We start from the raw sequence: 16,364 nt of genomic DNA, 5'->3' as shown, positions 1-16,364 counted from the left end.
CGCCAGAATCCTTAACTACACCTGAATCAACTACTACTACTAATGAGCCAACAACATTGACTACAACTGTTATAACTACTACCCCTAAATTAACTACCACAACACCTGAACAAACTACCACTACTTATACAACAACTACACCTGAACCAACTACTACTACTAATGAGCCAACAACATTGACTACAACTGCTATAACTATGACCACTACCAGTGAGCCAACTACTACCCCTGAAATAACTACCACAACACCTGAAAAAACTACCACTACTTATACAACAACTACACCTGAACCAACTACTACTACTGATGAACCAACAACATTGACTACAACTGTTATAACTACAACCACTACCAGTGAGCCAACTACTACCCCTGAAAAAACTACCACAACACCTGATCAAACTACCACTACTTATACAACAACTACACCTGAACCAACTACTACAACGGATGAACCAACAACATTGACTACAACTGTTATAACTACGACCATGACCAGTGAGCCAACTACTACCCCTGAATTAACTACCACTACTGAAATAACATCAACTACTACTGCACAAACTACAACACCCGAACAAACTACATCCACTACCATGGTGCCAACAACTACTTCACCTGAACCAACTACTACTACCAGTGAGCCAACTACTACCCCTGAAATAACTACCACAACACCTGAACAAACTACCACTACTTATACAACAACTACACCTGAACCAACTACTACTACTGATGAACCAACAACATTGACTACAACTGTTATAACTACAACCACTACCAGTGAGCCAACTACTACCCCTGAAAAAACTACCATAACACCTGATCAAACTACCACTACTTATACAACAACTACACCTGAACCAACTACTACAACAGATGAACCAACAACATTGACTACAACTGTTATAACTACGACCATGACCAGTGAGCCAACTACTACCCCTGAATTAACTACCACTACTGAATTAACATCAACTACTACTGCACAAACTACAATACCTGAACAAACTACTACTACTTATACAACAACTACACCTGAACCAACTACTACTACGGATGAACCAACAACATTGACTACAACTGTTATAACTACGACCATGACCAGTGAGCCAACTACTACCCCTGAATTAACTACCACTACTGAATTAACATCAACTACTACTGCACAAACTACAACACCCGAACAAACTCCATCCACTACCATGGTGCCAACAATTACTTCACCTGAACCAACTACTACTACCAGTGATCCAACTACTACCCCTGAAATAACTACCACAACACCTGAACAAACTACCACTACTTATTCAACAACTACACCTGAACCAACTACTACTACTGATGAACCAAAAACATTGACTACAACTGTTAGAACTACAACCACTACCAGTGAGCCAACTTCTACACCTGAATTAACTACCACTACTGAATTAACATCAACTACTACTGCACAAACTACAACACCCAAACAAACTACATCCACTACCAAGGTGCCAACAACCACTTCACCTGAACCAACTACTACTACTACCAGTGAGCCAACTACTACCCCTGAAATAACTACCACAACACCTGAACAAACTACCACTACTTATACAACAACTACCCCTGAATCAACTCCTACTACTAATGAACCAACAACATTGACTAAAACTGTTAGAACTACGACCACTGCCAGTGAGCCAACTACTACCCCTGAATTAACTACCACTACTGAAATAACATCAACTACTACTGCACAAACTACAACACCCAAACAAACTACATCCACTACCAAGGTGCCAACAACCACTTCACCTGAACCAACTACTACTACTACCAGTGAGCCAACTACTACCCCTGAATTAACTACCACTACTGAATTAACATCAACTACTACTGCACAAACTACAACACCCGAACAAACTCCATCCACTACCATGGTGCCAACAATTACTTCACCTGAACCAACTACTACTACCAGTGATCCAACTACTACCCCTGAAATAACTACCACAACACCTGAACAAACTACCACTACTTATACAACAACTACCCCTGAACTAACTACTACTACTAATGAACCAACAACATTGACGACAACTGTTAGAACTACAACCACTACCAGTAAGCCAATTACTACACCTGAAATAACTACCACAACACCTGAACAAACTACCACTACTTATTCAACAACTACACCTGAACCAACTACTAATACTGATGAACCAAAAACATTGACTACAACTGTTAGAACTACAACCACTACCAGTGAGCCAACCACTACACCTGAATTAACTACCACTACTGAATTAACATCAACTACTACTGCACAAACTACAACACCCGAACAAACTACATCCACTACCATGGTGCCAACAACCACTTCACCTGAACCAACTACTACCACTACCAGTGAGCCAACTACTACCCCTGAAATAACTACCACAACTCCCGAACAAACTACCACTACTTATTCAACAACTACACCTGAACCAACTACTACTACTGATGAACCAACAACATTGACAACAACTGTTAGAACTACAACCACTACCAGTGAGCCAACTACTACACCTGAATTAACTACCACTACTGAATTAACATCAACTACTACTGCACAAACTACAACACCCGAACAAACTACATCCACAACCATGGTGCCAACAACCACTTCACCTGAACCAACTACTACCACTACCAGTGATCCAACTACTACCCCCGAAATAACTACCACAACACCTGAACAAAATACCACTACTTATACAACAACTACACCTGAACCAACTCCTACTACTAATGAACCAACAACATTGACTACAACTGTTAGAACTACAACCACTACCAGTGAGCCAACTACTACACCTGAAATAACTACCACAACACCTGAACAAACTACCACTACTTATTCAACAACTACACCTGAACCAACTACTAATACTGATGAACCAAAAACATTGACTACAACTGTTAGAACTACAACCACTACCAGTGAGCCAACCACTACACCTGAATTAACTACCACTACTGAATTAACATCAACTACTACTGCACAAACTACAACACCCGAACAAACTACATCCACTACCATGGTGCCAACAGCCACTTCACCTGAACCAACTACTACCACTACCAGTGATCCAACTACTACCCCCGAAATAACTACCACAACACCTGAACAAACTACCACTACTTATACAACAACTACCCCTGAACCAACTCCTACTACTAATGAACCAACAACATTGACTACAACTGTTAGAACTACGACCACTACCAATGAGCCAACTACTACCCCTGAATTAACTACCACTACTGAATTAACATCAACTACTACTGCACAAACTACAACACCCAAACAAACTACATCCACTACCATGGTGCCAACAACCACTTCACCTGAACCAACTACTACTACTACCAGTGAGCCAACTACTACCCCTGAAATAACTACCACAACACCTGAACAAACTACCACTACTTATTCAACAACTACACCTGAACCAACTACTACTACTGATGAACCAAAAACATTGACTACAACTGTTAGAACTACAACCACTACCAGTGAGCCAACTACTACACCTGAAACAACTACCACAACACCTGAACAAACTACCACTACTTATTCAACAACTACAACTGAACCAACTACTACTACTGATGAACCAAAAACATTGACTACAACTGTTAGAACTACAACCACTACCAGTGAGTCGACTACTACACCTGAATTAACTACCACTACTGAATTAACATCAACTACTACTGCACAAACTACAACACCCGAACAAACTACATCCACTACCATGGTGCCAACAACCACTTCACCTGAACCAACTACTACCACTACCAGTGATCCAACTACTACCCCTGAAATAACTACCACAACACCTGAACAAACTACCATTACTTATACAACAACTACCCCTGAACTAACTACTACTACTAATGAACCAACAACATTGACTACAACTGTTAGAACTACAACCACTACCAGTGAGCCAACTACTACACCTGAAATAACTACCACAAAACCTGAACAAACTACCACTACTTATTCAACAACTACACCTGAACCAACTACTAATACTGATGAACCAAAAACATTGACTACAACTGTTAGAACTACAACCACTACCAGTGAGCCAACTATTACACCTGAATTAACTACCACTACTGAATTAACATCAACTACTACTGCACAAACTACAACACCCGAACAAACTACATCCACTACCATGGTGCCAACAACCACTTCACCTGAACCAACTACTACCACTACCAGTGATCCAACTACTACCCCTGAAATAACTACCACAACTCCTGAACAAACTACCACTACTTATTCAACAACTACACCTGAACCAACTACTACTACTGATGAACCAACAACATTGACAACAACTGTTAGAACTACAACCACTACCAGTGAGCCAACCACTACACCTGAATTAACTACCACTACTGAATTAACATCAACTACTACTGCACAAACTACAACACCCGAACAAACTACATCCACTACCATGGTGCCAACAGCCACTTCACCTGAACCAACTACTACCACTACCAGTGATCCAACTACTACCCCCGAAATAACTACCACAACACCTGAACAAACTACCACTACTTATACAACAACTACCCCTGAACCAACTCCTACTACTAATGAACCAACAACATTGACAACAACTGTTAGAACTACAACCACTACCAATGAGCCAACTACTACCCCTGAATTAACTACCACTACTGAATTAACATCAACTACTACTGCACAAACTACAACACCCGAACAAACTCCATCCACAATCATGGTGCCAACAAATACTTCACCTGAACCAACTACTACTACCAGTGATCCAACTACTACCCCTGAAATAACTACCACAACATCTGAACAAACTACCACTACGTATACAACAACTACCCCTGAACTAACTACTACTACTAATGAACCAACAACATTGACTACAACTGTTAGAACTACAACCACTACCAGTGAGCCAACTACTACACCTGAAATAACTACCACAACACCTGAACAAACTACCACTACTTATACAACAACTACCCCTGAACCAACTCCTACTACTAATGAACCAACAACATTGACTACAACTGTTAGAACTACGACCACTACCAATGAGCCAACTACTACCCCTGAATTAACTACCACTACTGAATTAACATCAACTACTACTGCACAAACTACAACACCCAAACAAACTACATCCACTACCATGGTGCCAACAACCACTTCACCTGAACCAACTACTACTACTACCAGTGAGCCAACTACTACCCCTGAAATAACTACCACAACACCTGAACAAACTACCACTACTTATTCAACAACTACACCTCAACCAACTACTACTACTGATGAACCAAAAACATTGACTACAACTGTTAGAACTACGACCACTACCAATGAGCCAACTACTACCCCCAAATTAACTACCACTACTGAATTAACATCAACTACTACTGCACAAACTACAACACCCGAACAAACTCCATCCACTACCATGGTGCCAACAAATACTTCACCTGAACCAACTACTACTACCAGTGATCCAACTACTACCCCTGAAATAACTACCACAACATCTGAACAAACTACCACTACGTATACAACAACTACCCCTGAGCTAACTACTACTACTAATGAACCAACAACATTGACTACAACTTTTAGAACTACAACCACTATCAGTGAGCCAACTACTACACCTGAACCAACTACTACTACTGATGAACCAAAAACATTGACTACAACTGTTAGAACTACAACCACTACCAGTGAGTCGACTACTACACCTGAATTAACTACCACTACTGAATTAACATCAACTACTACTGCACAAACTACAACACCCGAACAAACTACATCCACTACCATGGTGCCAACAACCACTTCACCTGAACCAACTACTACCACTACCAGTGATCCAACTAATACCCCTGAAATAACTACCACAACACCTGAACAAACTACCATTACTTATACAACAACTACCCCTGAACTAACTACTACTACTAATGAACCAACAACATTGACTACAACTGTTAGAACTACAACCACTACCAGTGAGCCAACTACTACACCTGAAATAACTACCACAACACCTGAACAAACTACCACTACTTATTCAACAACTACACCTAAACCAACTACTAATACTGATGAACCAAAAACATTGACTACAACTGTTAGAACTACAACCACTACCAGTGAGCCAACTATTACACCTGAATTAACTACCACTACTGAATTTACATCAACTACTACTGCACAAACTACAACACCCGAACAAACTACATCCACTACCATGGTGCCAACAACCACTTCACCTGAACCAACTACTACCACTACCAGTGAGCCAACTACTACCCCTGAAAAAACTACCACAACTCCTGAACAAACTACCACTACTTATTCAACAACTACACCTGAACCAACTACTACTACTGATGAACTAACAACATTGACAACAACTGTTAGAACTACAACCACTACCAGTGAGCCAACTACTACACCTGAATTAACTACCACTACTGAATTAACATCAACTACTACTGCACAAACTACAACACCCGAACAAACTACATCCACTACCATGGTGCCAACAACCACTTCACCTGAACCAACTACTACCACTACCAGTGATCCAACTACTACCCCCGAAATAACTACCATAACATCTGAACAAACTACCACTACGTATACAACAACTACCCCTGAGCTAACTACTACTACTAATGAACCAACAACATTGACTACAACTTTTAGAACTACAACCACTATCAGTGAGCCAACTACTACACCTGAACCAACTACTACTACTGATGAACCAAAAACATTGACTACAACTGTTAGAACTACAACCACTACCAGTGAGTCGACTACTACACCTGAATTAACTACCACTACTGAATTAACATCAACTACTACTGCACAAACTACAACACCCGAACAAACTACATCCACTACCATGGTGCCAACAACCACTTCACCTGAACCAACTACTACCACTACCAGTGATCCAACTAATACCCCTGAAATAACTACCACAACACCTGAACAAACTACCATTACTTATACAACAACTACCCCTGAACTAACTACTACTACTAATGAACCAACAACATTGACTACAACTGTTAGAACTACAACCACTACCAGTGAGCCAACTATTACACCTGAAATAACTACCACAACACCTGAACAAACTACCACTACTTATTCAACAACTACACCTGAACCAACTACTAATACTGATGAACCAAAAACATTGACTACAACTGTTAGAACTACAACCACTACCAGTGAGCCAACTATTACACCTGAATTAACTACCACTACTGAATTTACATCAACTACTACTGCACAAACTACAACACCCGAACAAACTACATCCACTACCATGGTGCCAACAACCACTTCACCTGAACCAACTACTACCACTACCAGTGAGCCAACTACTACCCCTGAAAAAACTACCACAACTCCTGAACAAACTACCACTACTTATTCAACAACTACACCTGAACCAACTACTACTACTGATGAACTAACAACATTGACAACAACTGTTAGAACTACAACCACTACCAGTGAGCCAACTACTACACCTGAATTAACTACCACTACTGAATTAACATCAACTACTACTGCACAAACTACAACACCCGAACAAACTACATCCACTACCATGGTGCCAACAGCCACTTCACCTGAACCAACTACTACCACTACCAGTGATCCAACTACTACCCCCGAAATAACTACCACAACACCTGAACAAGCCACCACTACTTATTCAACAACTACACCTGAACCAACTACTACTACTGATGAACCAACAACATTGACAACAACTGTTAGAACTACAACCACTACCAGTGAGCCAACTACTACACCTGAATTAACTACCACTACTGAATTAACATCAACTACTACTGCACAAACTACAACACCCGAACAAACTACATCCACTACCATGGTGCCAACAACCACTTCACCTGAACCAACTACTTCCACTACCAGTGATCCAACTACTACCCCCGAAATAACTACCATAACACCTGAACAAACTACCACTACTTATACAACAACTACCCCTGAACCAACTCCTACTACTAATGAACCAACAACATTGACTACAACTGTTCGAACTACAACCACTACCAGTGAGCCAACTTCTACACCTGAATTAACTACCACAACACCTGAACAAACATCAACTCCTACTGCACAAACTACAACACCCAAACAAACTACATCCACTACCATGGTGCCAACAACCACTTCACCTGAACCAACTACTACTGCTACCAGTGAGCCAACTACTACCCCTGAAATAACTACCACAACACCTGAACAAACTACCACTACTTATTCAACAACTACACCTGAACCAACTACTACTACTGATGAACCAACAACATTGACAACAACTGTTAGAACTACAACCACTACCAGTGAGCCAACTACTACCCCTGAATTAACTACCACTACTGACTTAACATCAACTACTACTGCACAAACTACAACACCCGAACAAAGTCCATCCACTACCATGGTGCCAACAATTACTTCACCTGAATCAACTACTACCACTACCAGTGATCCAACTACTACCCCTGAAATAACTACCACAACACCTGAACAAACTACCACTACTTATTCAACAACTACACCTGAACCAACTACTACTACTGATGAACCAACAACATTGACAACAACTGTTAGAACTACAACCACTACCAGTGAGCCAACTACTACACCTGAATTAACTACCACTACTGAATTAACATCAACTACTACTGCACAAACTACAACACCCGAACAAACTACATCCACTACCATGGTGCCAACAACCACTTCACCTGAACCAACTACTACCACTACCAGTGATCCAACTACTACCCCTGAAAAAACTACCACAACACCTGAACAAACTACCATTACTTATACAACAACTACCCCTGAACCAACTCCTACTACTAATGAACCAACAACATTGACTACAACTGTTAGAACTACAACCACAACCAGTGAGCCAACTTCTACACCTGAATTAACTACCACTACTGAATTAACATCAACTACTACTGCACAAACTACAACACCCGAACAAACTACATCCACTACCATGGTGCCAACAACCACTTCACCTGAACCAACTACTACCACTACCAGTGATCCAACTACTACCCCTGAAATAACTACCACAACACCTGAACAAACTACCACTACTTATTCAACAACTACACCTGAACCAACTACTACTACTAATGAACCAACAACATTGACTACAACTGTTAGAACTACTACCACTACCAGTGAGCCAACTACTACCCCTGAAATAACTACCACAACACCTGAACAAACTACCAATACTTATACAACAACTACACCAGAACCAACTACTACTATTGATGAGCCAACAACATTGACTACAACTGATAAAACTATGACCACTACTAGTCAGCCTGAACAAACTGCAACTACACCTGATCAATCAAGAACTTCAACTACACACCAGCAATCTACATTTAACACCACTGAGAAAACATCTAAGCCTACAAAAATTACAACTACTTATGTAACTACTCTTGGACCAACTACATCCACTGGACCAACTAAATCCACTACCATGGTTACCGCTACTAAACCTGAAATCATTACTGCTATAACTCTTCCAGTGTCTACTTCACATACAAATGCAACAACTGGTTCTCCCCCATCGACAATGGCAACAAGTAAAGTACAACTTCTTTTATTAATTTAGAATGTTAGTACATATCCCAGTTAATGAGATTAAGAATCTGTACGCTCCATTATTAGTTAGGTATTAACAGGAATAATTCACATTATTGCATTAATTTAAACTTGTAGAAAGCAGTCCACAGTGTTTTTTTGTTATTACTACTATCATGTATAACTGCCAACTAATCACCACACAACAAACAACAATTACTGTAAACAGAATTTACAAACAGTCCAGAGGAAATTTCACAAGATTTGAAAAAGAAGGAAAGATGACGAAGGAAATAGCAGGGGTTAAATTGTGGAACTGCCTGAAGAATGATCTTAAAACAAATCACCAACATGAACCAGTTTACAAAGCATTTTAAGTCATACATAGCAACAATTTTACATCGGACAGCAATAATATATCATAGTATAAAATATATTAATACTTAAACTTAATAAACATAATAAAAGGTATATTTTGTGATAAAACATAATATTAATTCAAATATTATCACATAATATTTTATATTTCAAACTTAATTTATGCAATATGTCTTAAATATGAAATATTACAATATTGATATTATGTACATGTCATGTACATGCATGTGTATGTATGTATATACTGTATGTGTATATACAGGTGCTGGTTATAAAATTAGCATATCATGAAAAAGTTGATTTATTTCAGCAATGTGGGTATACGCTTTTGCTTCAACTTACACCCCTTAGGCTGATAAGTTATACATAATTGAGTGTTGTTTGCTGTGTTTTTTTGTTTTTCTGAAGACTGCCGAAATAAAAATCAAATAAAAAAATGAATAATACAAGCAATTAAGTATGTTTTCTACATTCTCTACAGATCTAAAACTCCTCACATCTTTAGAGCTCGAGTTAGATGTAACCTCATTTGAAATCATCAGCGATGCAAGTATCACTGAAATGATTACACAGGTAAGTAAACATAATGTTTTTTTTGTTTTGTTTTTCTACATGGCACACCTTTTTTTCTTTGCCAGTTTTTAGCAGCCCAAGTCCTGAATGGAACTGCACACACAATACGTGTAACTAATCTGCAAAGGATTCCAGTAGATCTATGAAGGCTTCAACGAGTCGGAACAGAACAAGAATACTATTCCGGAGTTTGGAATAATTAAGCCCAGATGGTCCTCTCCTAAAACCCCTCCCTCCAGCTCCTCCAGGGGGATCCAGGTAGAAGGAGAGACAAGGGGGAAGCAACATAAGCAATTTCCCCCTGGGATTAATAAAGCGGTTCAGGGAAGGATTCTGTTGAGGAATTAATCACAGCTGTAGCAAAGACATTGATTTGCTCTTCGTCCTTGTTTGTCAGTGAGCAGCTGCAACCACGTGCTTGTCTTTGAAGATGGAAAATACTTTTACATATAAACTGGAATTTACTGTTCAAATAATTGTAACATGGAAAATTTACCAGCAGATGTCACTAATCAAAAGTTTGAGTTTGGTTTCTTTACCTAATATATCAACAACAACAAAAAACCACCAGAAATTGAATGAGATCTGGGAGAGGGAATTTTATTTCAATGTGTATATTGTGTAGAAATCTTTAAATATCTATCAACTGTGCCCAAATAATATTCTTAAGGACAGTTTTGGGGTTTTACTTGATATTATTATTGCTACTCTTCTAAGATTAGTGATTCCTCATTTCATGATAATTTTCATGAGTTTTGTAGAAGAATTGTCAAAAGGTTCTCACTATTTTTTTTTAACCTCTTTTGTTGGAGGCTGAACACTTTTCCTCCTTCAATTAATAATAACAATAAAGTATTATTATTATTATTATTATTATTATTATTATTATTATTATTATTATTAGTGCAGTGTCTGTCGGAAGTATGTATTTATGTGGGAGCATGAGTTGGCAATTATGGCCAAATGAGTATGTGTTTGAAGGTTGGATGTACAAATAGGTGTACATACTCTGTACTCTGTAGTGTTATTAAGAGGTATATTTGCGGGTGCAAAGTAAAATAGCGTGTGCGATGAATTGATAAATAAAGTTTGTACCAATGCGGCGGTTTAGGTAGAATCTGATAAGAGACACATTTGTACAAATAAAACTATTTAACATTTCTTAGTGCAGGGGTGATTGTGTGTGTGTGTGTGTGTGTGTGTGTGTGTGTGTGTGTGTGTGTGTGTGTGATTATAAGCTGTATGCCTTTTTGAATGATTGGCAATATAAACGTTATAGTCCAAGGCGCTGGCTGCACACGTGACTCTAGCTCGCAACTGTGATTGGTTCTGGCACGCACCGGAGCAGAGCTGTGCAGTGATTGGCTCTGGGCGCACACATGGCTCTAGTGGCTCTGCTTCGCTCGTGGTAGACCATTTTATGAAATTATTCATTAACTGACGAATTACAGTACATGCACAGCTTTGAACCAAGCTGCAGCTAGCTCTACCAAACCATCTCCATCTCTTCCTCCATCCTCCTTTACCCTTTGTCTACAAGAAATTGATAATTGGTTCTCTTCCAGTGACGTGCCGTGACCACTAGGGTTGGGTAGGCACGTTGCAAATCGAGACCACCAATGACAATTTCATATGTTTCTGCTGTCAAGTGTTAATTCAAATTTAATCAACTTTATTTGTATAAAGCAATTTACAAAGTCATCTCAATGCTCTTATCAAAATATAAAATTCATAATAAGAAAGAAAAAAACTCAACAAGATCCACATGAACAAGCATTTAGCCATCTAACAAAATCAACATCATAAACACCATTAAAGAAAAAGAAACAATTATTTAATATAGCCTCCATACTCTCCCAACAAGATATATCTCATGACACGGCAGCACATTCATTGTTTGTGTTGGAAACACAGAAACACGGAGAAAATTACTACAACAACAACTTGGAACAGCCTCAGTGAGGAGCATCCACAAAGTCAATCCTTCCTTTTGTTCCATTCACTGTGAAAAGTATGAAACATTTTTTGACCTTACCTTTGCTGAAGGTCTGGTAACTCAGGTGTAGACCGTGGCTCAGGTAGTAGAGGGTTGTCTTCTGATCAAGAGGTTGGGGATTCGATCCCAGTACCTGACTAAGAGTCCTTGGGCAAGACACTGAACCCTAAGTTGCTCCCAGTGGTCGACTAGCGCCTTGCATGGCAGTCCTGTCCCACTGGTGTGTGAATGTGAGAGTGATTGAGCTGATATGTAAAGCGCTTTGAGAATGCTTCAGTGTGGGGATAAAGCGCTATATAAATCAAGTCCAATTACCATTTACCATCTTTTAAAAGCTGTCGTTTTTCCTCAAAAAAAAGTTTCTCCATCGTCTCCAGCGATCACATGGGACCAATTCACTAATGTACTGTGAACTTACATATAGCATTTAGCATAGCACAGTCATGTCCAAAGGCAGTGTAGAGAGCTGCCTTTGGAAGTAAATGGTTGTCATCTTGGGGAACTGGCTACGCATGCTCAAACACATAAAAACACGCTATGGGAACAGAAGCAGAGCAGCCGTGTGCTTTTGGGAGGGGGCGTGGCCTGCTCCTGCATTACAGCAGAGTGAGACTGCAGCCGTTCCAGGAAATAACGCTGTTTAGTAATTTGGGCTATGAAAAGCACTAAATGCGGACACTTTCAAACTTATAGGTACTGTAGGCTATTGGAAATGGAAAAATAAATCATTTATAATTATATTATAATTAAAACAAATAATCAAAATATCAATTCACCCTTGGGTAGGCACTGCCGACCTTGCCTACCCTGACGGCACGTCACTGTTCTCATCCAACTTCCTCAAACTCAACAGGAGAGAGAGGCGGGAGCTAACTTGTTGGTTGTGAAATTTGGTTTCACGAACCACAAATAATACCTTTGTAAAAGCACAGCAAAGAGGAAACACTCTGCGGGGTGTAGGTGACCAGCCATGTTATTTCTTGGCAGAAATACTTTTAAACACTTGCTGTACATTCAGCTGACATAAAAATCTTGTTTTCACATATGTAGAATAATTGTGAATTTATCAGTAGCAGTAGTAGTTTTAATATTTTAACTGTCAAACCTTGTCATAATTTTATTTATTTATATATTTTTTTAAATTAAAAAAAATGTTTATGGTCATGGTCTCGGCTTGTCTTGGTCTTGACTCGGTCTCGGTGCATTCTGGTCTCGGGCAAGTCTTGGTCTCGGATAGTGTGGTCTTGAACACAACACTACACTCTCCTTCCAGTCTCACATCAATAGCATCACCCGGTCTGCATATTTCCATCTACATAACATACTGTATCTCATCTCTGCCCCTCTCTCACCCCCCACACCACCGCCATCCTTGTTTACAGCCTCTTCACCTCCCGGATTGATTACAGCAACTCACTTCTAATCGGCCTCCCCAACAAATCCCTCCAGAAACTGCAGCTCCTCCAAAACTTTGCAGCACGGATCATCACACGGACCCCTACAACTCACCATATCACCTCCGTTCTACAACACCTTCACTGGCTTCCCAAACAAAAAATCAACTTCAAAATACTCCTCATTACATTTAAAGCATTTCACAACCAGGGCCCTCCATACATATCTGACCTCCTCCACATCGTTACTCCTGCCCGTACACTCAGCTCCTCCTCCACTCTCCAGCTCTCTGTCCCACTGGCCAAACTCATCACCATGGGGCACAGAGCTTTCAGCCGCTCTGCTCCCCAGCTCTGGAACTCTCACCCCCCTGACCTCCGCACCATAGACTCCCTGCCACTCTTCAAATCCAAACTTAAAACTCACCTGTTCAGACAGTCCTACACCACCTAGTCACACACTCACCATCTCAATGCCGTACTGTTTTATTTCGTTACACCTGTTTTTTATTGTTTTTATTTTGTTGCCCCTGTTTTTTATTGCTTTTATGATTCCATTGTACAGTGTCCTTGGGTGTTTTGAAAGACGCTTTTAAATAAAATGAATTATTATTATTATTATTATTATTTTCAACATCTGTTAATCCTTTTGTGGCATGCAGTAATAAATAAAAGCAGTATTAAAGAAAATACGGATGAAAGCTACAAAAACTTAAATAAACAGACAAATCCGAGAGAAAAAAAGGGGAGAGCTTGTGACTGCTTTACATTATAAAAAGCGCAACAGGAAATATTAAACAACAATAAAAACATAAATCAGCACAAAAAAACATTAAATCAACAATAAAATGAATGAAAATCTCCCCTTTAGTCATAAGTACTATAGAGAAAAGGAGTGCTTTTAACTTAGATTAAAAAATCTTCACAATTGCCTGTGTCCACAGCTAACACAAGCTAAAGAAGAACAAACACCAAAATTGACTAAACATGTATTTGACCTACATAACTTTTATTACCTATTATTCTATTGTCTGCTCTGAAGGTCATTATTTTATAATAAACATTTATTTAGCTGTCGTCCAAGAAAATGATGCCACAAAGATCTATCAACAACCTCCAGCAATGGATAAATGATAGATATACAATAAAGATGTTGAGGAAAAGCTCACTCATTGTAGTGTATGTACTGTAAGGCTCTGCCAGTAATTCACGAGTATTATAAACTTGGTATGAGCAAATCATACCAGGAAAGGTGCGGAGTGAATGAGACGAATAAACAAAGCAGTTCCTCGAGCAGCTTCTGTAAACTTGAACATCTCACACACCCTGTTTATTTGTTGTAGTATTTGTAACACTGACAACAAATGTGTGGGCATCTTTTCCTAGGATATCACCAAAAAACTAGAAAAGAAGAAAACAAAAATAGTGTTCATCATCTTAGCGAGAGATCGACAGGCGGATTGGTGCGGCGTCTGCAGTGATGCGGAGTCTGTACCGGTCCGTCATTGTAAAAAGGAAGCTGAGCCAAAAAGCGAAGCTCTCGATTTACAGGTCGGTCTATGTTCCAACCCTCACCTATGGTCATGAACTTTGGGTCATGACCGAAAGAACAAGATCACAGGTACAAGCGGCCGAAATGAGTTTCCTCCGTAGGGTGGCTGGGCTCTCCCTTAGAGATAGGGTGAGAAGCTCAGTCATTCGGGAGGGGCTCAAAGTAGAGTCGCTGCTCCTCCGCATCGAGAAGAGCCAGATGAGGTGGCTCGGGCACCTAATTAGGATGCCCCCTGAACGCCTCCCTAGTGAGGCGTTCAGGGCACGTCCCTCTGGAAGGAGGCCCCGGGGAAGACCCAGGACACGCTGGAGAGACTATGTCTCTTGGCTGGCCTGGGAACGTCTCAGGGTCCCCCCGGAAGAGCTGGAGGAAGTGGCCGGGGAGAGGGAAGTCTGGGCCTCCCTACTGAGGATGCTGCGCCCACGACCCGGAAACGGCTAAGCGGGAGAAGATGGATGGATGGATATATTTATATATGGTTTGGTGTAGAAAGGTAACCTGAACCTAAAATTACTGATTTAGAAATATACTCAAAAGTACCCATGAAAGCAACTCAATTACAGTAACGCACTGGGGATGGGTGACCTTTTCTCACATTGTTAATATGTTGAAATGTTCACAAGGCAAACAAGTTTCCTTTAACTCTCTTATTATCCTTGCGGTCAATTTGACCCCATTTAAGGTTGTATTCCACAAATAAACAAAGTTCCTGAACCA

At 40.0% G+C, this 16,364-nt stretch overlaps 2 protein-coding genes across 2 annotated transcripts; both read left to right on the top strand.

Annotated features, from left to right (window-relative positions):
* LOC114461653 (mucin-2-like) lies at positions 1-2,977 on the top strand. The gene is made up of 5 exons (XM_028443891.1): positions 1-639; positions 880-1,334; positions 2,304-2,341; positions 2,750-2,807; positions 2,957-2,977. The coding sequence occupies exons 1-5, from the start codon at positions 198-200 to the stop codon at positions 2,975-2,977; spliced, it is 1,014 nt and encodes a 337-aa protein (XP_028299692.1). The 5' UTR covers positions 1-197.
* Positions 2,978-5,516: 2,539 nt separating this feature from the next.
* Positions 5,517-14,549, top strand: LOC114461652 (mucin-2-like). Its single transcript, XM_028443890.1, has 4 exons — positions 5,517-5,617; positions 6,206-6,833; positions 7,167-7,418; positions 14,382-14,549. The coding sequence occupies exons 1-4, from the start codon at positions 5,517-5,519 to the stop codon at positions 14,547-14,549; spliced, it is 1,149 nt and encodes a 382-aa protein (XP_028299691.1).
* The last annotated feature ends 1,815 nt before the right edge of the window (positions 14,550-16,364 follow it).

This window comes from Gouania willdenowi, chromosome 4 (assembly GCF_900634775.1).
Source record: "Gouania willdenowi chromosome 4, fGouWil2.1, whole genome shotgun sequence".
Classification (NCBI taxonomy): Eukaryota; Metazoa; Chordata; class Actinopteri; order Blenniiformes; family Gobiesocidae; genus Gouania; species Gouania willdenowi.
Note: the sequence above shows the minus strand (reverse complement) of the source record. Positions and strands in the feature narration are given on the sequence as shown.